This window comes from Chiloscyllium plagiosum, chromosome 3, assembly GCF_004010195.1.
Source record: "Chiloscyllium plagiosum isolate BGI_BamShark_2017 chromosome 3, ASM401019v2, whole genome shotgun sequence".
Taxonomy (NCBI): domain Eukaryota; kingdom Metazoa; phylum Chordata; class Chondrichthyes; order Orectolobiformes; family Hemiscylliidae; genus Chiloscyllium; species Chiloscyllium plagiosum.
In genome coordinates, this window is record NC_057712.1 from 93349373 (window position 1) to 93365934 (window position 16562).

Below are 16562 nucleotides of genomic sequence, written 5' to 3' on the forward strand. Positions count from 1 at the left end.
TATGTCCAAAGAGGATTTAAAAATTAATATTATTCTTCTTGCAATCTCCTCTTTGCCTCCCACAATGACTTGGTGACTAATCCAATTTTAAGCCTGCTCTCTCAATTGTAAGTTATTGAAGTATGTTATTGCCCTCTTCCCTGATCTCTGTACCTTTATCGTTCTTCTCTAACTTGAGTACGGATGTAAGGAACTCGTTTAAAACCTCACCTATGTTTTCTGGCTCCACCTGTGGTTTGCCACTTGGCCCCACACTCAGGGGTTATGACTTTCCCCTGATCTGCTGTACTTATGAAATGTGTTTGGGCTTTCCTTTATTTTACCTGCAAGTGTTTTTTTCATGGCCCCTTCTATGCTTTTCTACTTTCAATTTTAAGTAACTCCCTGCACTTTCCATATGCCCCTAAGGCTTCTGATATTCTGAGCTGTTGATATCCACCATAAACTTCCTTTTTTTCCCTTTATTTAATTCTGTAAATCCATAATATTCTGGGTTCTCTGGAATTTTTGGTTCCACAGTTCACATTTTACAGGACTATGTTGGGCCTGCATTTTCACTGTTTGCTTTTTGAAAGGCTCCCACCACTTTGGTGTAAATTTTCCTACAGGCAGCTGCACCAAATCCATTTTGGTCAGAGTCTTTCATAAAATTAAAATTAGTACTTCCCCAGTTCAAAAATTTTATTTCCTTTAACTTTTATTTCCTTGTCCTTTTACTTGACTACCTTATCAAATTGTGGTCATTGTTGCCAAAATGTTTTCCCATTGACATTTCTACCACTTGCCCAGCTTTGTTCCGCAGTATTACCTACACAGACACAGATTGGCCTGCAACTCCTAAAGCTGGAAATTAACAGTCTAGGTTTTATCTGGTAAATTCCATTTCATTTGCTTGAGTGTTTAATTCTTTGTATGAGGCTTCTTCTTTCAAACTTTCTTTCTCATATTAAGAGTGTGTGCTGCAAAGTTGAAGAATCCTTGACCTTCAGTGGGAAATCAGAAACTGGTGTTCTAATTGAGATCTTCAGAAAAGTTCTAAACCTTTCCTAAATGGCAGTAATTCGTTCTGAGAGAGGATTGATGACTTTATCCTGAGGCTAAGCTACACTTCTGTCAAGACAGAAATTAAAGAATGATGTTTTTCTTCTTTCCTGCAGTGGATTATATCTCTGACCTAGAGGAAGTGGAGTGGGCCCTGAGGAATTTGGGCACGTTGTCTTTATGTATTCTCATATGTTTGTGATTGTTCCAATTTATGCTTCAGTTAGTATGTCCCACATATGAACATAGACTTCTCTGTTGTTGTTTCATAGCTGGTGGGTGCTAATGGAGTGTTGAATATTGATCGAAAACTGCGCCTGCAGTTATATTATCCACCTGTAAAAATCAAGAAGCTTTCCAATTCCATTGATGTGTTTGAATGGTGGAAGAAACGCCCTTGGAATCATTACCCTTCAACTTTATACGTTACAGTGAAAGGCTTAAGGCTACCTCAAAATGTGAGTGTATTTTAAAATCCTTTGAAAGGCTAAACACATTGTTGTACATTTCCTGGATATGTGAATTGCTTTTAACATTTTGATTGATAGGTATTTATTTTACGGATTGCTTTTTTTTCTCTTTCTAAAGCATTTTTAAAGATGACTTGTAAAAACCTTTCATAGCCATTTTTTTCTTGTAGTCTGATCTGGAATATTATTTCAATAAGGATCTTAATGATGCTACTTGTCAGTAACTCTGGGATACTGATTAAGTTAACAGAATCTTAATAGCAGTTATATATTTTAGTAATAAGCCCACTATTTTTTCTAATGAAGACATTTGATATGGTGCAACACAACAGGCTTGTGTGGAATATTATAGGTCATAGAATAAAAAGGTTGTAGTAATGTGAATACAAAACTGATTGAGTGATAAAAAACAGCGATTAATGGTTGATGGATATTGATCAGGATGAAGGAACATTCATGATCGATTTTTTGAATGTTCAATGTAATGATACTTGATATATATTAATATTTGAGATCTTGGTGTGCAGGGGCAGTTTCAAAGTTTTCAGATGCCACAAAACTTGGATGAATGTGAGGAGACAGTGTAGTACTCCAGAAGGACATAAACAAGTTGCTGGAGTGGGCAGAAAGGTAGCAGATGAGTTTCAATGTAGAGAGATGTGAGGTGATGCATTTTGGTAGGAAGAATATTGAAAAACAATATAAAATAAGGGATATAATTTTAAGTGGGGGGGGTTGCAGGAGCAGACAGACCTGGCTGTAAAAGTTCATAGATCATTGAAATGGCAGGACAGGTACAGAGAGCAGTAAGTAAGATGTGCAGTATGCTCAGCTTCATTAAGAAGAGCAAAAGGTAGTGTTGAACTTGTACAAGAAACTTGTTTGACCTCAACTGTCGTATTGTGCACAATTCTGGGTGCCACATTTTAGGAAGAAGTGAACACATTAGCGAGAGTGCAGACGTCATTTAGAAGAATGCTTCCAGGGATAAGGAATAAGGAACTTCATTTATAAGGATATATTGAAGACGTTAACTCTGTTCTCCTTGGAGAGAAGAAGTCTAAGACGAAATATGATCGAAATTTCAAAGTCATGAGTGGGCTAGATAAAGCAGATAAGGAAAAACAGTTTCCGCTTGTAAAAAAAACAAGAACAAGAGGGCATAGATTAAAGCGATCTGCAAAAGAAGCAAGAGTGAAGTGAGGAAATAGTTTTTACTCATGTGTACTTAGGATATGGACCATACTGTCTGGAAGTATGGTGGATGTAAGTTCAATTGAGGCACTGAAAGGAGCATTAGATGATTGTTTGGATAAAAGTGATGTGCTAGGCCATGGGGAAAAAGTAAAAGATTGGCTTTAGATAGTGAAGCTCATTTAATGAGCTAGTATATACATTAATGGCCAAATAATCTCCTTGTGCACTGTAACATTTTTGTGATTTGTGAACTATACATAAATGAAACATAAAAGACAGCTGAAGCAAGTCCTATTCAATAGATTTTCTAAGTTTCAACTGCAACTAGACTTCAAAAATACTCTATTGACTTTATGATGTCCTAAGGCAATAAAAAGCACAGTGTGAAATGCAAGTTCTTCTTTAAGTAGTTGTGCCTTTTAAATAGGTAAATCCCTCTGTACGTTCCATGATGGCTGTTCAACGAGAACAAGGCACTATCTCCTTCAATGATCTTCAAACTGAGCTGGCACAAGGAGCTGTTTCATCAACTCTAGATTACCAGAATTTGGATCTTTTGAAGTGGACTAGACTACCTGGACAGGTAAATTGAGCTCGCTTAACTTATGCTGTGACTGCAACAGAAATAGAACCAATCATAGAAGGTGTAAAATGGGTTATTGCCCATTTTGTACTATCACTAGGAGTCAGTTAGCTCAGTTGGTTGGATGGCTGATTTGCATTGCAGAGTGACGCCAACCATGTGGATTCAATTCCTGCACAACTGAGGCTACCATGGTGGAGTCTTGTTCTCGGCCTCTCCCCTCACCTGGGGTGTGCTGACCCTCAGGTTAAACTACCATCACATTTCTCTCTCTCGAAAGAGAGAGCAACCCTGTAGTCTGATAAGACTATGACAACTTTACCTTTTTATTATCCCAAAAATAAAACCTCCACTTCATTTCTAAATTTTATTAATTTTTTGTGTCATCTTTTTCCTTCTAAAGTACCCTCTTGAATGCTGCTTACATGTTACCTTACTTCTCTAAAGACAGTGCTGACGTATAAAATTTACGATGTGACCACTTCCTTTAGGTTTGTCGTATTCCAAACAAGCTTTTGCTATCATTTCGAGGAGGACAGACAGGATGTTACTTCATACAATTTTCTCATGATGGAAGAAATTTGGCAGCATCATGTGCTGACCGAAAAGGCCATTTTATTATGGGTGAGAATTATCAAACGTGAAGGAAAAATAAGGGGGAATTAGTTTTTATTGTAGCAATTTTGTACATGTTATAATCATGTGCTATTTTATACGTTTGACTATCAATACTTTTTGCCAGTGATCTAGGCCTGAATATCAATCAACAATTAGAAAAATTGTTCTTCAGTTATGTCGTCTCGGCTACAATTTAATCTCCTAAAGTTTCAGGATTTAAAAATGGCACTTCGAAGCCTAAAGTTTTAAATCTTATTTTGTATGTTTACATCCACTTTCTTTTGGCATGAATGATTTTGCAAAGTCACACAGAATTCTCCAGTGTCTTTAGCAGTCATGTTGCATATACAATGCTCATGGAGCCACCACCTGTGCTGTGGATGTTGAGAAAAGGAAGGCCATCCAAGGTAGACACCAGCAACACTCCTACTCCAGTCCTGTGTTTCATTGTTTTCAATATAAAAGCAAAACTTTCAAAGTGATACAAATGCTTACACTGTTACATAAAATATAAAATGACTTGTCTGCACTAAATAAGAAAGCAAAAATGCATTTCTTTCAAAATTAATTATTGTACAATTAATCGCAAAATTATTGTGCCAAAAAAGTGATGTCTTTTTCTTGAGAAATTGAAAATGTGGTTACAAATAATTGACACTGTCCAATTTGACTGATTACTTTGTGCCTTTTCATTTAATGATTTAGTTTATGAAATTCCTTCTGGGCACCTATTAGGAGAATTAAATGGACATTTTAACATTGTGTACTCTCTATGCTGGTCAAGTGATGATAAAACCATTCTCTCAGCATCATCAGATGGTACAGTAAGGTTAGTGCTCGTTTCAAATTAATTTCTTATGATAGAATGGAATAACTCCTTAAACGTACTGACTGCAACTTTTTTATTTGTTGCAATCTCTTTGTCTGAAGCTATTGACTCCATTCCCTGCTTAGAATACCACTGATGCTGTCACCCAAAAATAGCTCACGAATGTCATAATCATTTTTCTATAAAACAATAAAGACTTGAGATTGCTGCTGCTTACTGTTTGTTTGAACTTTTGAGTGTGAAATCTGGGATTGGCACCTAATTTTTTTCTCAAATCCACAACTCAGCTTTGAAAAAAAAATGGTTTTCAGCAAATACTTCAACAAGGTTTAAATTCAAAGTTCGTACTTCAAACTCAGGTATACAGCTTGTTTAGTGGCAACAGAGTTTAGCTTTGTTATTGACGACTGGCTTTCACACGAAGGAGGAACGAGAGTAGGCCATTCATTTCTTTGAGCTTGATCTGCCATTCAATATGATCATGACAAAAGATCTAATCTTAACCAGAACTCTACATTCCAACATATCCCTGATAATCTTTCAACATTTTGATAATCAGTTTTATTTACTTCTGCCTTGACATATGAACAAGGAACAAGAATTTGCCCTTTGAGCTTGCCCCACAGTCAATAATATCATGATTGATCTGCTTTTAACCTCAACTCCTATACAACCCCAATAATCTTTCAGCCCTGAGTAATCAAGAATCTGTCTACTTCTGTCCTAAGAATATTTAAAGATTCTGCATCAACTTCCTTTTGAGAAAGAGAATTCCAAAAATTCTCAAGTCTCTAAAGAGAAAAATATATTTCCTCAATTCTGTCTTAAATGGACAACCCCTCATTTTTAAACTGTGATCTCTAATTCTAGATTCTCCAACAAGAGGAAGCAAATTTTCCACATCTGCTTGGTCAAGTTCCATCAGAATCATCTATGCTTCAATTAAGTCACTTCTGACTTTTCTAAACTCTACTGGATACAGGCCTGGCCTGTGTAGCCTTTCCTCATAAATCAGTCCTCATTTCAGGTATTAGTCTAGTAAACATTTCTCTGAACTGCTTCCAACACACGAATGTAAGTACAGTGACTGGTTCTATACACAGTGCTCCAGGTGTGGTCTCACCAATACACTATATCACGGATGCGTAATCACCCTATTCTTGCACTCAATTCTTGCAATAAAACTTCCCTAATTACTTGCTGCACCTGCATATTAACCTGCCGCAATTCATGCACTAAGACACCCAAATTTCTCTGCAACTCAGAGTTCTGTGGCATCTTACCATTTAGATAATATGCCTTTTTTTTATTCTTTCTGCCAAAGTGAACAATTTCATGCTTTTCCACATAGAGTCATACAACACTGAAACAGACTCTTCAGTCCAACCAGTCCGTATGGAACATAATCCCAAACTAAGCAAGTCCCACCTTCCTGCTCCTGGTCTATATCCTTCCAATTCACGTGCTTATCCAAATGTCTATTAAACGTAATTGTACCCACATCCACCACTGCCTTAGGAAGTTCATTCCACATACAAACCACCCTCTGTGTGAAAAACATGCCCCAATGTCTTTTTTTAAATGTCTCTCCTCTCACCTTAAAAATATGCCCCCGAGTCTTGAAATCTCCCATCCTTGGGAAAAGACCTTTAAAAGCTACCTTTAAACCTACCTATTCCCCTCATGATTTTATAAACTTCTGTAAAGTCACCTCTCAACCTCCTATGCTCCCGAGCCTATCAAGCCTTTCTTTAAAACTCAAACCTTCCCTATCCAGCAACGTCCTGGTAAATCTCTTCTGAACCTTCTTAAAGTTAAAAACATCCTTCTTATAGCTGGGCATATGATAGTCCATTTATCATTTCTTTGCCCACTCACTTAACCTACCTACATCCCTTTATACGCTCCATATGTTCTCTTCATAACTCAGTTTCCTGCCTATCTTTGTATCATCAGCAAATTTAACTTCCATACCTTCGGTCCGTTCATCCAAGTCATTTACATGAGTTGTAGAGTTGAGACCCCAGCATTGTATCCTTGTATCTTGTATACTTGCCAATATGTTATCTCCACCACCATAAGTTTTAACTTTGCAGAAATCTGATCAAACTTAAGTACAGTAACATCCACTGGTTCTCCTTTATCCACAGCACCAGCTACTCCTTCAAAGAGTGTTTGTAGATTAGTTAAACATGACTTTCCCTTTGACTCCTGTGAAACAATGTACCTTTCAGAAGAACTTTTTCTGATCTGTTTCTGTTGAAGAGGGGATTGTAAATCTGGTGCTGATGTGTCTGCTCCATGGAAAGCAGAGTAAATAGCTTTTTTTTTAAAGCAGACAAAAGAAGCTTAATTGGTGGAATCAGACTTGCACAGACCAAGACTTTTAGTTTTGCTTTCAGTTGCTGAAGAGCTTGAGTTTTTGGAATTGAAGCTGATTGGTACAGCTGTCTCTCTGTTGCTAGATTCATTCAGTCAGTGTTCCTTCACCTGGACTGGAAGAGATAGCAAGTGAGGGAAAATGGTTTTGCTGAATTTGCTTTTGTCAAAGGTGTGTTTAAAAGATGCTGCTGTATCAGAACAGTTGACGAATGTAGCTAAATATATGTTATTTTGTTAAGTATTTCGATAGAGTTAAAATTATGCCAATTCTTCTTTCTTGTGTTTAACTGTGGTGAAAGAATAAAGTGTGTTTTGCTTAAAGTCTGTTGTATGACCAGTCGAATCAAATTGGGAACAAAGTGCCTTACACTTGTTTTTAAATAAGATAAAAGTTAGGGTCTAGGCTATCTCCTTGATATGTTTTGAGGGGTTTTGATCTGGTCTATAACACTTCCTCTTTAGGTGAGGCAATGGTCTTATGGTATTATTACTAAACAATTAATTCAGAGACTCAGGTAATGTTCTGGGACCCAGGTTCAAATCCTGCCATGAAAATTGAACTCAGTAAATATCTGGATTAAGCATCCAATGATGACCATAAAATCATTGTCACTTGTCAGGAAAAACCCATTTGGTTTGTTGTTTTTACCTGGTCTGAGTCATATGTGACTCCAAACCCATAGCAATATTGTTGACTCTTAACTGCCCTCTGGACAATTAGGGATGGGCAATAGGTACTGACCTGTCCAGTGACGCAAAATCCCATGAATGAATTTTTTTAAAAATCTGTTGACTTTCTTTGATTACCTTGTGCCCTGTTATGTTTTTAAGAATAGGTTGAAACTTTATTGCTGGAACAGCACAGCAGGTCAGGCAGCATCCAGGGAACAGGAGATTCGACGTTTCGGGCACAGGCCCTTCTTCAGGAATTCCTGAAGAAGGGCCTGTGCCCGAAACGTCGAATCTCCTGTTCCCTGGATGCTGCCTGACCTGCTGTGCTGTTCCAGCAATAAAGTTTCAACTTTGATCTCCAGCATCTGCAGACCTCACTTTCTCCTCGATGTTTTTAAGAATAGCATCATTTTTCCTACGAAAGATATTTAGCTAATTTTTTGAATAAAGAAGTTACATTAGCTGTTTTGCAATCTAAAGGAACTATATTAAATTATCTAATGACCTTCACTGAATCTAATGAGTTATAGAAAATTAAAATCAACGCATCAACTGTCTCACTTCCAACTCCGTTTAAGACCCTAAGATGAAATCCATCAGGTCAATTAGCAGCTCACTCCACTAGTAATTGTAATTTTCTTGAGTTCTTCCCTCCTTCCAATTCCTGACTTTCAAGTCTATAAGAAGTAAAAAATTATCTCAAGTTCAATTTGGGGAAATTAAAGCATGACATGGAATTTTATTGAGAGATTGCTTACAATTTCACTTGTATACTTTTGACTTTCAGCCAGTTTCAGGTGCATTTGCCTATATTGTTGGTATGGCAATGGTGATGTCTGGGACATTGTAAAATCCGATTATGTGTGTATGACCATGTCAGGCTGTTGCTTGTCTAGTATTTATAGTAGCTGTCCCAATTTTGGTACAATCCTCAGTTATTAGTAAGGGGGAGATTGTTCAGGAGCAAATTATTGTGGATGCTGGAAACACAAATGAAGAGTCATCTTGACTTGAAATGTTAGCTTGCTCTCTTTCATGGATGCTACTTGACCCACTGTGATTTCCAGCATTTTTTGATTTCAATGCAGGGTTGTTAAAGCTGGGTGTGTTCTGTTGTTTGAGTAGCTAGATCAATGCTAGATGCTTTCATTCCTCACCATAGTCCTATAGTGGATTGATACTGCTGAATGACTTGTTAGTCCACTTCGAAAGGCATTTAGAGGTCAGCCATGTTGCTGTAGGCCAGAGTCACATGTGGAGAAAGTGAGGTCTGCAGATGCTGGAGATCAAAGTTGAAACTTTATTGCTGGAACAGCACAGCGGGTCAGGCAGCATCCAGGGAACAGGAGATTCGACGTTTCGGGCACAGGCCCTTCTTCAGGAATGAGCAGAGAGTGTTCAGCAGGAGAAGATAAAAGGTAGGGAGGAGGGACTTGGAGGAGGGGCGGGGGAAATGTGATAGGTGGAAAGAGGCCCCACCTACGTTCGTGACACCACCCACGCCCTCCACCTCCTCCAGGATTTCCGCTTCCCCGGTCCCCAACGCCTCATCTTCACCATGGACATCCAGTCCCTGTACACCTCCATCCCCCATCACGAAGGACTCAAAGCACCCCGCTTCTTCCTTTCCCGCCCTACCACCCAGTACCCTTCCACCGACACCCTCCTTCAACTGACCGAACTGGTCCTCACCCTGAACAACTTTTCTTTCCAATCCTCCCACTTTCTCCAAACAAAAGGAGTAGCCATGGGCACCCGCATGGGCCCCAGCTATGCCTGCCTCTTCGTAGGGTATGTGGAACAATCCATCTTCCGCAACTACACTGGCCCCACCCCCCATCTTTTCCTCCGCTACATTGATGACTGTATCGGCGCTACCTCGTGCTCCCACGAGGAGGTTGAACAGTTCATCCACTACACTAACACCTTCCACCCCGACCTCAAATTCACCTGGACAGTCTCGGACTCCTCCCTCCCCTTCCTAGACCTTTCCGTTTCTACCTCAGGCGACCGAATCAACACGGACATCTACTACAAACCAACCGACTCCCACAGCTACCTAGACTACACCTCCTCCCATCCTGCCCCCTGTAAAAACGCCATCCCATTCTCCCAATTCCTTCGTCTCCGCCGCATCTGCTCCCAGGAGGACCAGTCCAAAATACGTACAACACAGATGGCCTCCTTCTTCAAGGACCGCAATTACCCCCCCCGACGTGGTCGACGGTGCCCTCCACCGCATCTCCTCCACCTCCCGCTCCTCCGCCCTTGAGCCCCGCCCCTCCAACCGCCACCAGGACAGAACCCCACTGGTCCTCACCTACCACCCCACCAATCTCCATGTACAGCGCATCATCCGCCGTCACTTCCGCCACCTCCAAACGGACCCCACCACCAAGGATATATTTCCCTCCCCTCCCCTATCAGCATTCCGTAAAGACCACTCCCTCCGTGACTCCCTCGTCACATCCACACCCCCCACCAACCCAACCTCCACTCCCGGCACCCTCCCCTGCAACCGCAGGAGGTGCAAGACTTGCGCCCACAAGGATATGCAGGTTTTTGGACTCCTCCATCACCAGACCACAACAACACGACGGTTGGAGGAAGAGCGCCTCATCTTCCGCCTAGGAACCCTCCAACCACAAGGGATGAACTCGGATTTCACCAGTTTCCTCATTTCCCCTACCCCCACCTTGTCTCAGTCAAATCCATCGAACTCAACACCGCCTTCCTAACCTGCAATCTTCTTCCCGACCTCTCCGCCCCCACCCCAGTCTGACCTATCACCCTCACCTTGACCTCTTTCCACCTATCACACTTCCGACGCCCCTCCCCCAAGTCCCTCCTCCCCACCTTTTATCTTAGCCTGCTGGACAAACCTTCCTCATTCCTGAAGAAGGGCTTAAGCCCGAAACGTCGGTCTAGGAAGGGGAGGGAGGAGTCCGAGACTGTCCAGGTGAATTTGAGGTCGGGGTGGAAGGTGTTAGTGTAGTGGATGAGCTGTTCAACCTCCTCGTGGGAGCACGAGGTAGCGCCGATACAGTCATCAATGTAGCGGAGGAAAAGATGGGGGGTGGGGCCAGTGTAGTTGCGGAAGATGGATTGTTCCACATACCCTACGAAGAGGCAGGCATAGCTGGGGCCCCTGCGGGTGCCCATGGCTACTCCTTTTGTTTGGAGAAAGTGGGAGGATTGGAAAGGAAAGTTGTTCAGGGTGAGGACCAGTTCGGTCAGTCGAAGGAGGGTGTCGGTGGAAGGGTACTGGGTGGTACGGCGGGAAAGGAAGAAGCGGAGTGCTTTGAGTCCTTTGTGATGGGGGATGGAGGTGTACAGGGACTGGATGTCCATGGTGAAGATGAGGCGTTGGGGACCGGGGAAGCGGAAGTCCTGGAGGAGGTGGAGGGCGTGGGTGGTGTCACGAACGTAGGTGGGGAGTTCTTGGACTAATGGGGACAGGACCGTGTCGAGGTATGCCGAGATGTGTTCGGTTGGGCAGGAGCAGGCTGAGACGATGGGTCGTGCGGGGGAGTCAGGTTTGTGGATTTTGGGCAGGAGGTAGAAGCGGGCGGTGCGGGGTTGTGGGACTATGAGGTTGGAGGCGGTGGATGGGAGGTCCCCTGAGGTGATGAGGTTATGGATGGTCTGGGAGATGATGGTTTGGTGGTGGGGGATGGGGTCATGGTCAAAGGGATGGTAGGAGGAGGTATCTGCGAGCTGGCGTTTGGCCTCAGCGGTGTAAAGGTCAGTGTGCCAAACTACTACTGCGCCTCCCTTGTCAGCTGGTTTGATGGTGAGGTTGGGGTTGGAACGGAGGGAGTGGAGGGCTGCGCGTTCCGAGGGTGAGAGGTTGGAGTGGGTGGGAGGGGTGTGGGAGTTCAGGTAGCGGTTAATATCGCGGTGGCAGTTTGCTATGAAGAGGTCGAGGGCAGGTAGGAGGCCAGCACGGGGTGTCCAGGTGGACGGGGTGTGTTGGAGGTGGGAGAAGGGGTCGTCAGAGGGTGGGTGAGGGTCTTGATTGAAGAAGAAGGCACGGTGGCGAAGGCGGCGGAAGAATTGTTCGGTGTCGCTCCGTGTATTGAATTCATTGACCCGAGAACGTGTGGGAACGAAGGTGAGACCTCTGCTGAGGACTGATCTTTCATCCTCAGAGAGGGGCAAGTCTGGAGGGATGGTGAACACACGGCAGGGCGGGGAGCTAGGACCTGGTGTGGGACTGGAGCTGGATGTGGGGGCGGGGCCAATGAAGGTAACGACAGCAGATTTCCTTTTTTCAAGGACTTTAGATGTGTTTTTCTGACAATCGACAATCCTTTCGTGGTCACTGTCACTGAGACCAGCTACTAATTCCAAATTTATTTATTAGATTCACATTCCTCCAGCTGCCTTGGTGTAATTCAAACCTATATTCCCAGAACATTAGCCTGGGAATCTAGATAACTGGTCCAGGGGCATTATCACCATACCATCAACAATGCTGGTGGAATTCCAGCTGAGAATGTGTGCGCTTAGATCTTGGATGATGTGGCTTGGAAACAATGAATGGATATTGCATACCCCACACAGATGCATTTTCGGAAGGCAAACATATAAAATCAGTCAGGTACCTAGCCTGGCAATTCCTTCCCACCTCAAAACACACCCTATATAATGGAGGGTAGTTGCCAAAATCAGCCCATCCACCATATGTAAATAAATATTTAAGCATTATTAAAGGCTCAAGTGACCCCAGTAATATGCTGCTGATTCCAAAATATGGTTGGTATGAGTTGTTTTTAAATGTGTACATGAACAAAGGTAGAGAGGAAGGAACAGTGGACACTTAATTTATGGGGTTCCCTGCCAACACTTAGCTGACCCTGGCCAATGTTTTAGTCCTCTGATCCAGCAGCTTGTTTTTGTCTATTTCTTAGATCATAAGGAATGTGCACTTAGATGAGGCTTTTGGGCTGCCATGCTTGTGAAACATTATAGTAGCATAAAGCAAGTGCCTTCAGTTGGTCTCATAATTAGGGTAAGGAGGGCTAAATTCCCCTTCCTAATTACCATTTAGTTGCTCCTGTTGCAAGCTTTGGTGCAAGTTGTATGTAGATATTGGAACCTTGAGAGTTGAAGGGGTAAACATTCTTTTCAAAGAAAACTGTATCTCGCTAACTTGATAGGTTTTTGAAGAGGTGACAAATGAAGTTAGAGCAGTAAATGTTGTTAACATGGACATCAGAAAGATGTTAGGTTCCGCGTGATAGACTTGTTGGCAAGGTGAGATCATATAGAATCCAGGGGGACCTAGCCAATTAGATACAAAGTTGGCTTGAATTTAGGAGACAGAAGGTTGTGCTCGAGGGTTGTTTTACAGACTGAAGGCCTGTGACCAGCAGTGTGCTGTAAGGATTGGTGCTGGGTCCACTGCTTTTTGTAATTTATGTAAATGATTTAGATACAAATATAGGAGATATGGTTAGTATGTTTGCAGGATGAGTTATTTCAGAGTCCAACGGGTTTTTGATCAGATGGGTCAATGAAGTAAAGAGTGACAGATGGAGTTTAATTTTGATAAATATGACGTGCTGCATTTTGTTAAGGCAAACCAGGGCAGGACTTATACAGTTAATGGTAGGGCCCTGGGGATTGTTGCCGAACAGAGATCCTTAGGGGTGTAGGTGCATAGTCCTTTAAAAGCAGGTAAATAAGGTGACATTTGGCACGCTTGCCTTCATTAGTTAGTGCATTGAGTATAGGAATTGGGACATCATGTTGCGACTGTACAGGACCTTAGTGAGGCCACTTTTAATTCAATCCGGGTCTCCTTGCAATATGAAAGATGCTGATAACTTGAAAGGGTGCTGAAAAGATTTATGGGTTATTGCCAGGACTGAAGCGTTTCAGCTACAGAGAGAGGCAGATAGGCTGGGCCATTTTTTTCCCTGGACCATCAGAGGCTGAAGGCTGACATTTTTTAGGTTTATAAAATCATGAAGGGCAAGGATGGAATGAATAGCCAAGGTCTTTTCCTTTGGGTATGGGCATTCAAAACTAGAGGGCAAAAATAAGATAAGAGGAGAAAGATTTAAAAGAGACCTAAGGGGCAACATTTTCATGCAGCGAATGGTATGTGTATGGAACAAGTTGCCAGAGGAAGTGTGGAGGCTGGTATAATTACAGCATTTAAAAGGCACCTGGATGGGTATATGAATAGGAATGGTTTAAAGGGATATAGGACAAATGCTGTCAAATGGATCTAGATCAGTTTAGGACAGAGGTGGGGAACCTTTTCATGTTGTAAGACCGCATTATGTTAGTTGTAATCTAATAAGGCCGCATCCAAGAAACTTCAATTATATATTCTTCAAAATTCACATTTTTTAAATTGTGGTGGTCAGTCTGTGAGGATTATTTCATTGAATTTTCTTTTACTCTCTGGTGTTTTAAATACATTTATTTTAAGATTAAAATAAAAATAATAAAGGACGATAAAAACATATTAATAAAAAATAAAAGATTTGTTCTGCAAAATTTGGATTCATTCAAAAGGCCATTCACAATGGCCAAGAAGGCCGCAGGTTCCCCACCCCTGATTTAGGATATCTGGTTGGTGCGGACAAGTTGGATCAAAAGTTCTGTTTCTGTACTGTGTGGCTGATACCTGCTCAAGTGTTTATTATTTAACATTAATGCTTCATCACATCTTTCCCTGAATGAGTAATTAAGAACAATTGATCTAATATAGAGATCAGCTAGAATAGCGCATCAATACTATATAAAATTGTAATTTTGAATATACATTGTTGATGTAACTTGAGTAATAAAGATCTAGTTTCTGGGAAAAAAGCATTTTTCTTTTGAATGTTCGAATTACTTTTGCATATCGTACGATTTTTTAAAAAAAATCTGAATTAACATTTCCTGATGTGTTTACTCTTTTCAGGGTTTGGAATACAGAAAACTATCAGAGTCCAGCTGAAAAGATCCTTCCACACCCTTCATTTATTTATACTGCAAAATATCATCCATTTGTACAGTACCTTGTAGTTACAGGAGGTTATGATTCCATCATCCGCGTCTGGAATATAAATGTGAATGAAGTGAATGGTCAGTTGCTTCAGGAATTTGATGGTCACAAGAGCTTCATTAACACACTGTGTTTTGATGCTGAAGGTTAGTTCATATTTACTATGTTCTATTTCTATAACAAAAAGTTTTTTGAAAATTGTGAGCCAGCAGCTTTATCATTATTCTGAAGATGTATTTTTCTATGTCTAATACACCTTGACGGTGTATAATGATGGTGGTTGTTTCAGTTATTTTGTATAATTTGATGCTACAGGAATGCTTTTAAACAACCTAAACAGTGAAACCCATTACTTAATTAATAAAAGTGCATTGTTTTCTTCTTTTAAACTTTAGTTTGGTTAATCATAACATGTATAATTTATCTAGCAGCAACATTTTTTAAAAATTCTGTGCTGTGTGGCTCTTTTGCTGTAGGTATTGGTTATTGACTCCAAATCACAAAAGTTAAATCTCACAAATGACAGAGTCATTTTGGGTTAAAGGATATAAATTGAAAAGTTTAGCTGTTCTGATGATTTCTGGGAAGACTTTGGGCACAGCAGGAAAATGAATATAGTGCTGAGTGTTTTTGATGAAATTCTAGATCATATAGAATTGTTGAATTCATCCAAGTTCAGGAACTTAAAGTTGTTCCAGAATATAAATAGTAGATTCAGATTTTTCATGATTTCTCTCTCTGGCCCTGTATATATAACACCATATTTGTATTTTCAGCTGTCTCCCTATATACTTCAGGCATACATTCCTCCACAAGTTCCAAAAGACTAAAGATTTTCAATTCTAAACAGTCAGCAATATTAACACTTTCTCTGGATCTGTTCCACTACTTTATCCCATTAGACGTGAAGATAAAGCTTCCGACATGTCTGTTAAATTTAAGTTCTTGCTATCCAAAGCTAAAGTCTTCAGTGTTGATAAATATACTGCCATTGTAACTTCTGAAGCTGTTATTCTGGGCCACCTTGCCTCTCACCTCTCACCACATCATCTCACCCTAAACCAACAGTGTCACTGGGCTTCTCTAAACTCACCTTCCTCAATATTGAGAATCTTTCTTAGAAACTTTTTCTCCCTAAAGTCTCTCCAGCTGAGAATTATAGAATCTTTGCAGTCAGTCTTCTATTCTTGGTGGAAGTCTAAAGCCCTTCCGTCCCAGCAGTGTATAATCATAGAAACATAGAATGCTACAAAATAGAAGGAAGTTATTTAGCCCATCGAATTTGTGCTCACTCTTTCACATGTTTAATTTTGCCATTGATCAAATCTGCTGTACTCTAACAATCTCCTTTTGAAAATCCATTTAACACCAACTGGTTTCCTCACCCGGTCTCATTACTATGTTATCTGAAAGCTCTATTAAGTTAGTCCAGAGCAAATTGTCTTTAACAAATTCTTCTTCACTCTCCATTAATCCATGCTTGTCCAAGTGAGTGTTATCTTTCTGACAGGTTATGGTTTCAAAAGCAACATTGGACTTACTGGTAGCAATTGTTAGGTTTATCCTTTTTTTCTCTCTTTTGGCTATAATATATTTGCAATTCTGCAGTCCTCTTATCGTATTGGTCTTCAAACCTGATTCTGCTTCACTCACCACAGATAATGCTAGACCTGCTGAATTTCTCCTACATTTTCTGTTTTTACTCCTTTACCCTCTCACTTACTAACTCTCCTCTGCTTTCTCAACTTCCTTTTCTTCCTT

At 40.9% G+C, this 16562-nt stretch overlaps 1 protein-coding gene across 7 annotated transcripts in view; it reads left to right on the forward strand.

The window, feature by feature from the left end:
* ahi1 (Abelson helper integration site 1) overlaps positions 1-16562 on the forward strand; it is a 279823-nt gene that overhangs the window by 90097 nt on the left and 173164 nt on the right. For all 7 annotated transcript variants that reach the window (XR_006311028.1, XM_043686158.1, XM_043686143.1 and 4 more), the window contains 5 exons: positions 1314-1499; positions 3136-3291; positions 3783-3915; positions 4615-4738; positions 14718-14947. Coding sequence is in view for 6 of the 7 variants with exons in the window: in XM_043686158.1 (XP_043542093.1) it covers positions 1314-1499; positions 3136-3291; positions 3783-3915; positions 4615-4738; positions 14718-14947 (829 nt within the window). In the remaining variant the exon portion in view is untranslated. The remainder of the gene's footprint in view (positions 1-1313; positions 1500-3135; positions 3292-3782; positions 3916-4614; positions 4739-14717; positions 14948-16562) is intronic.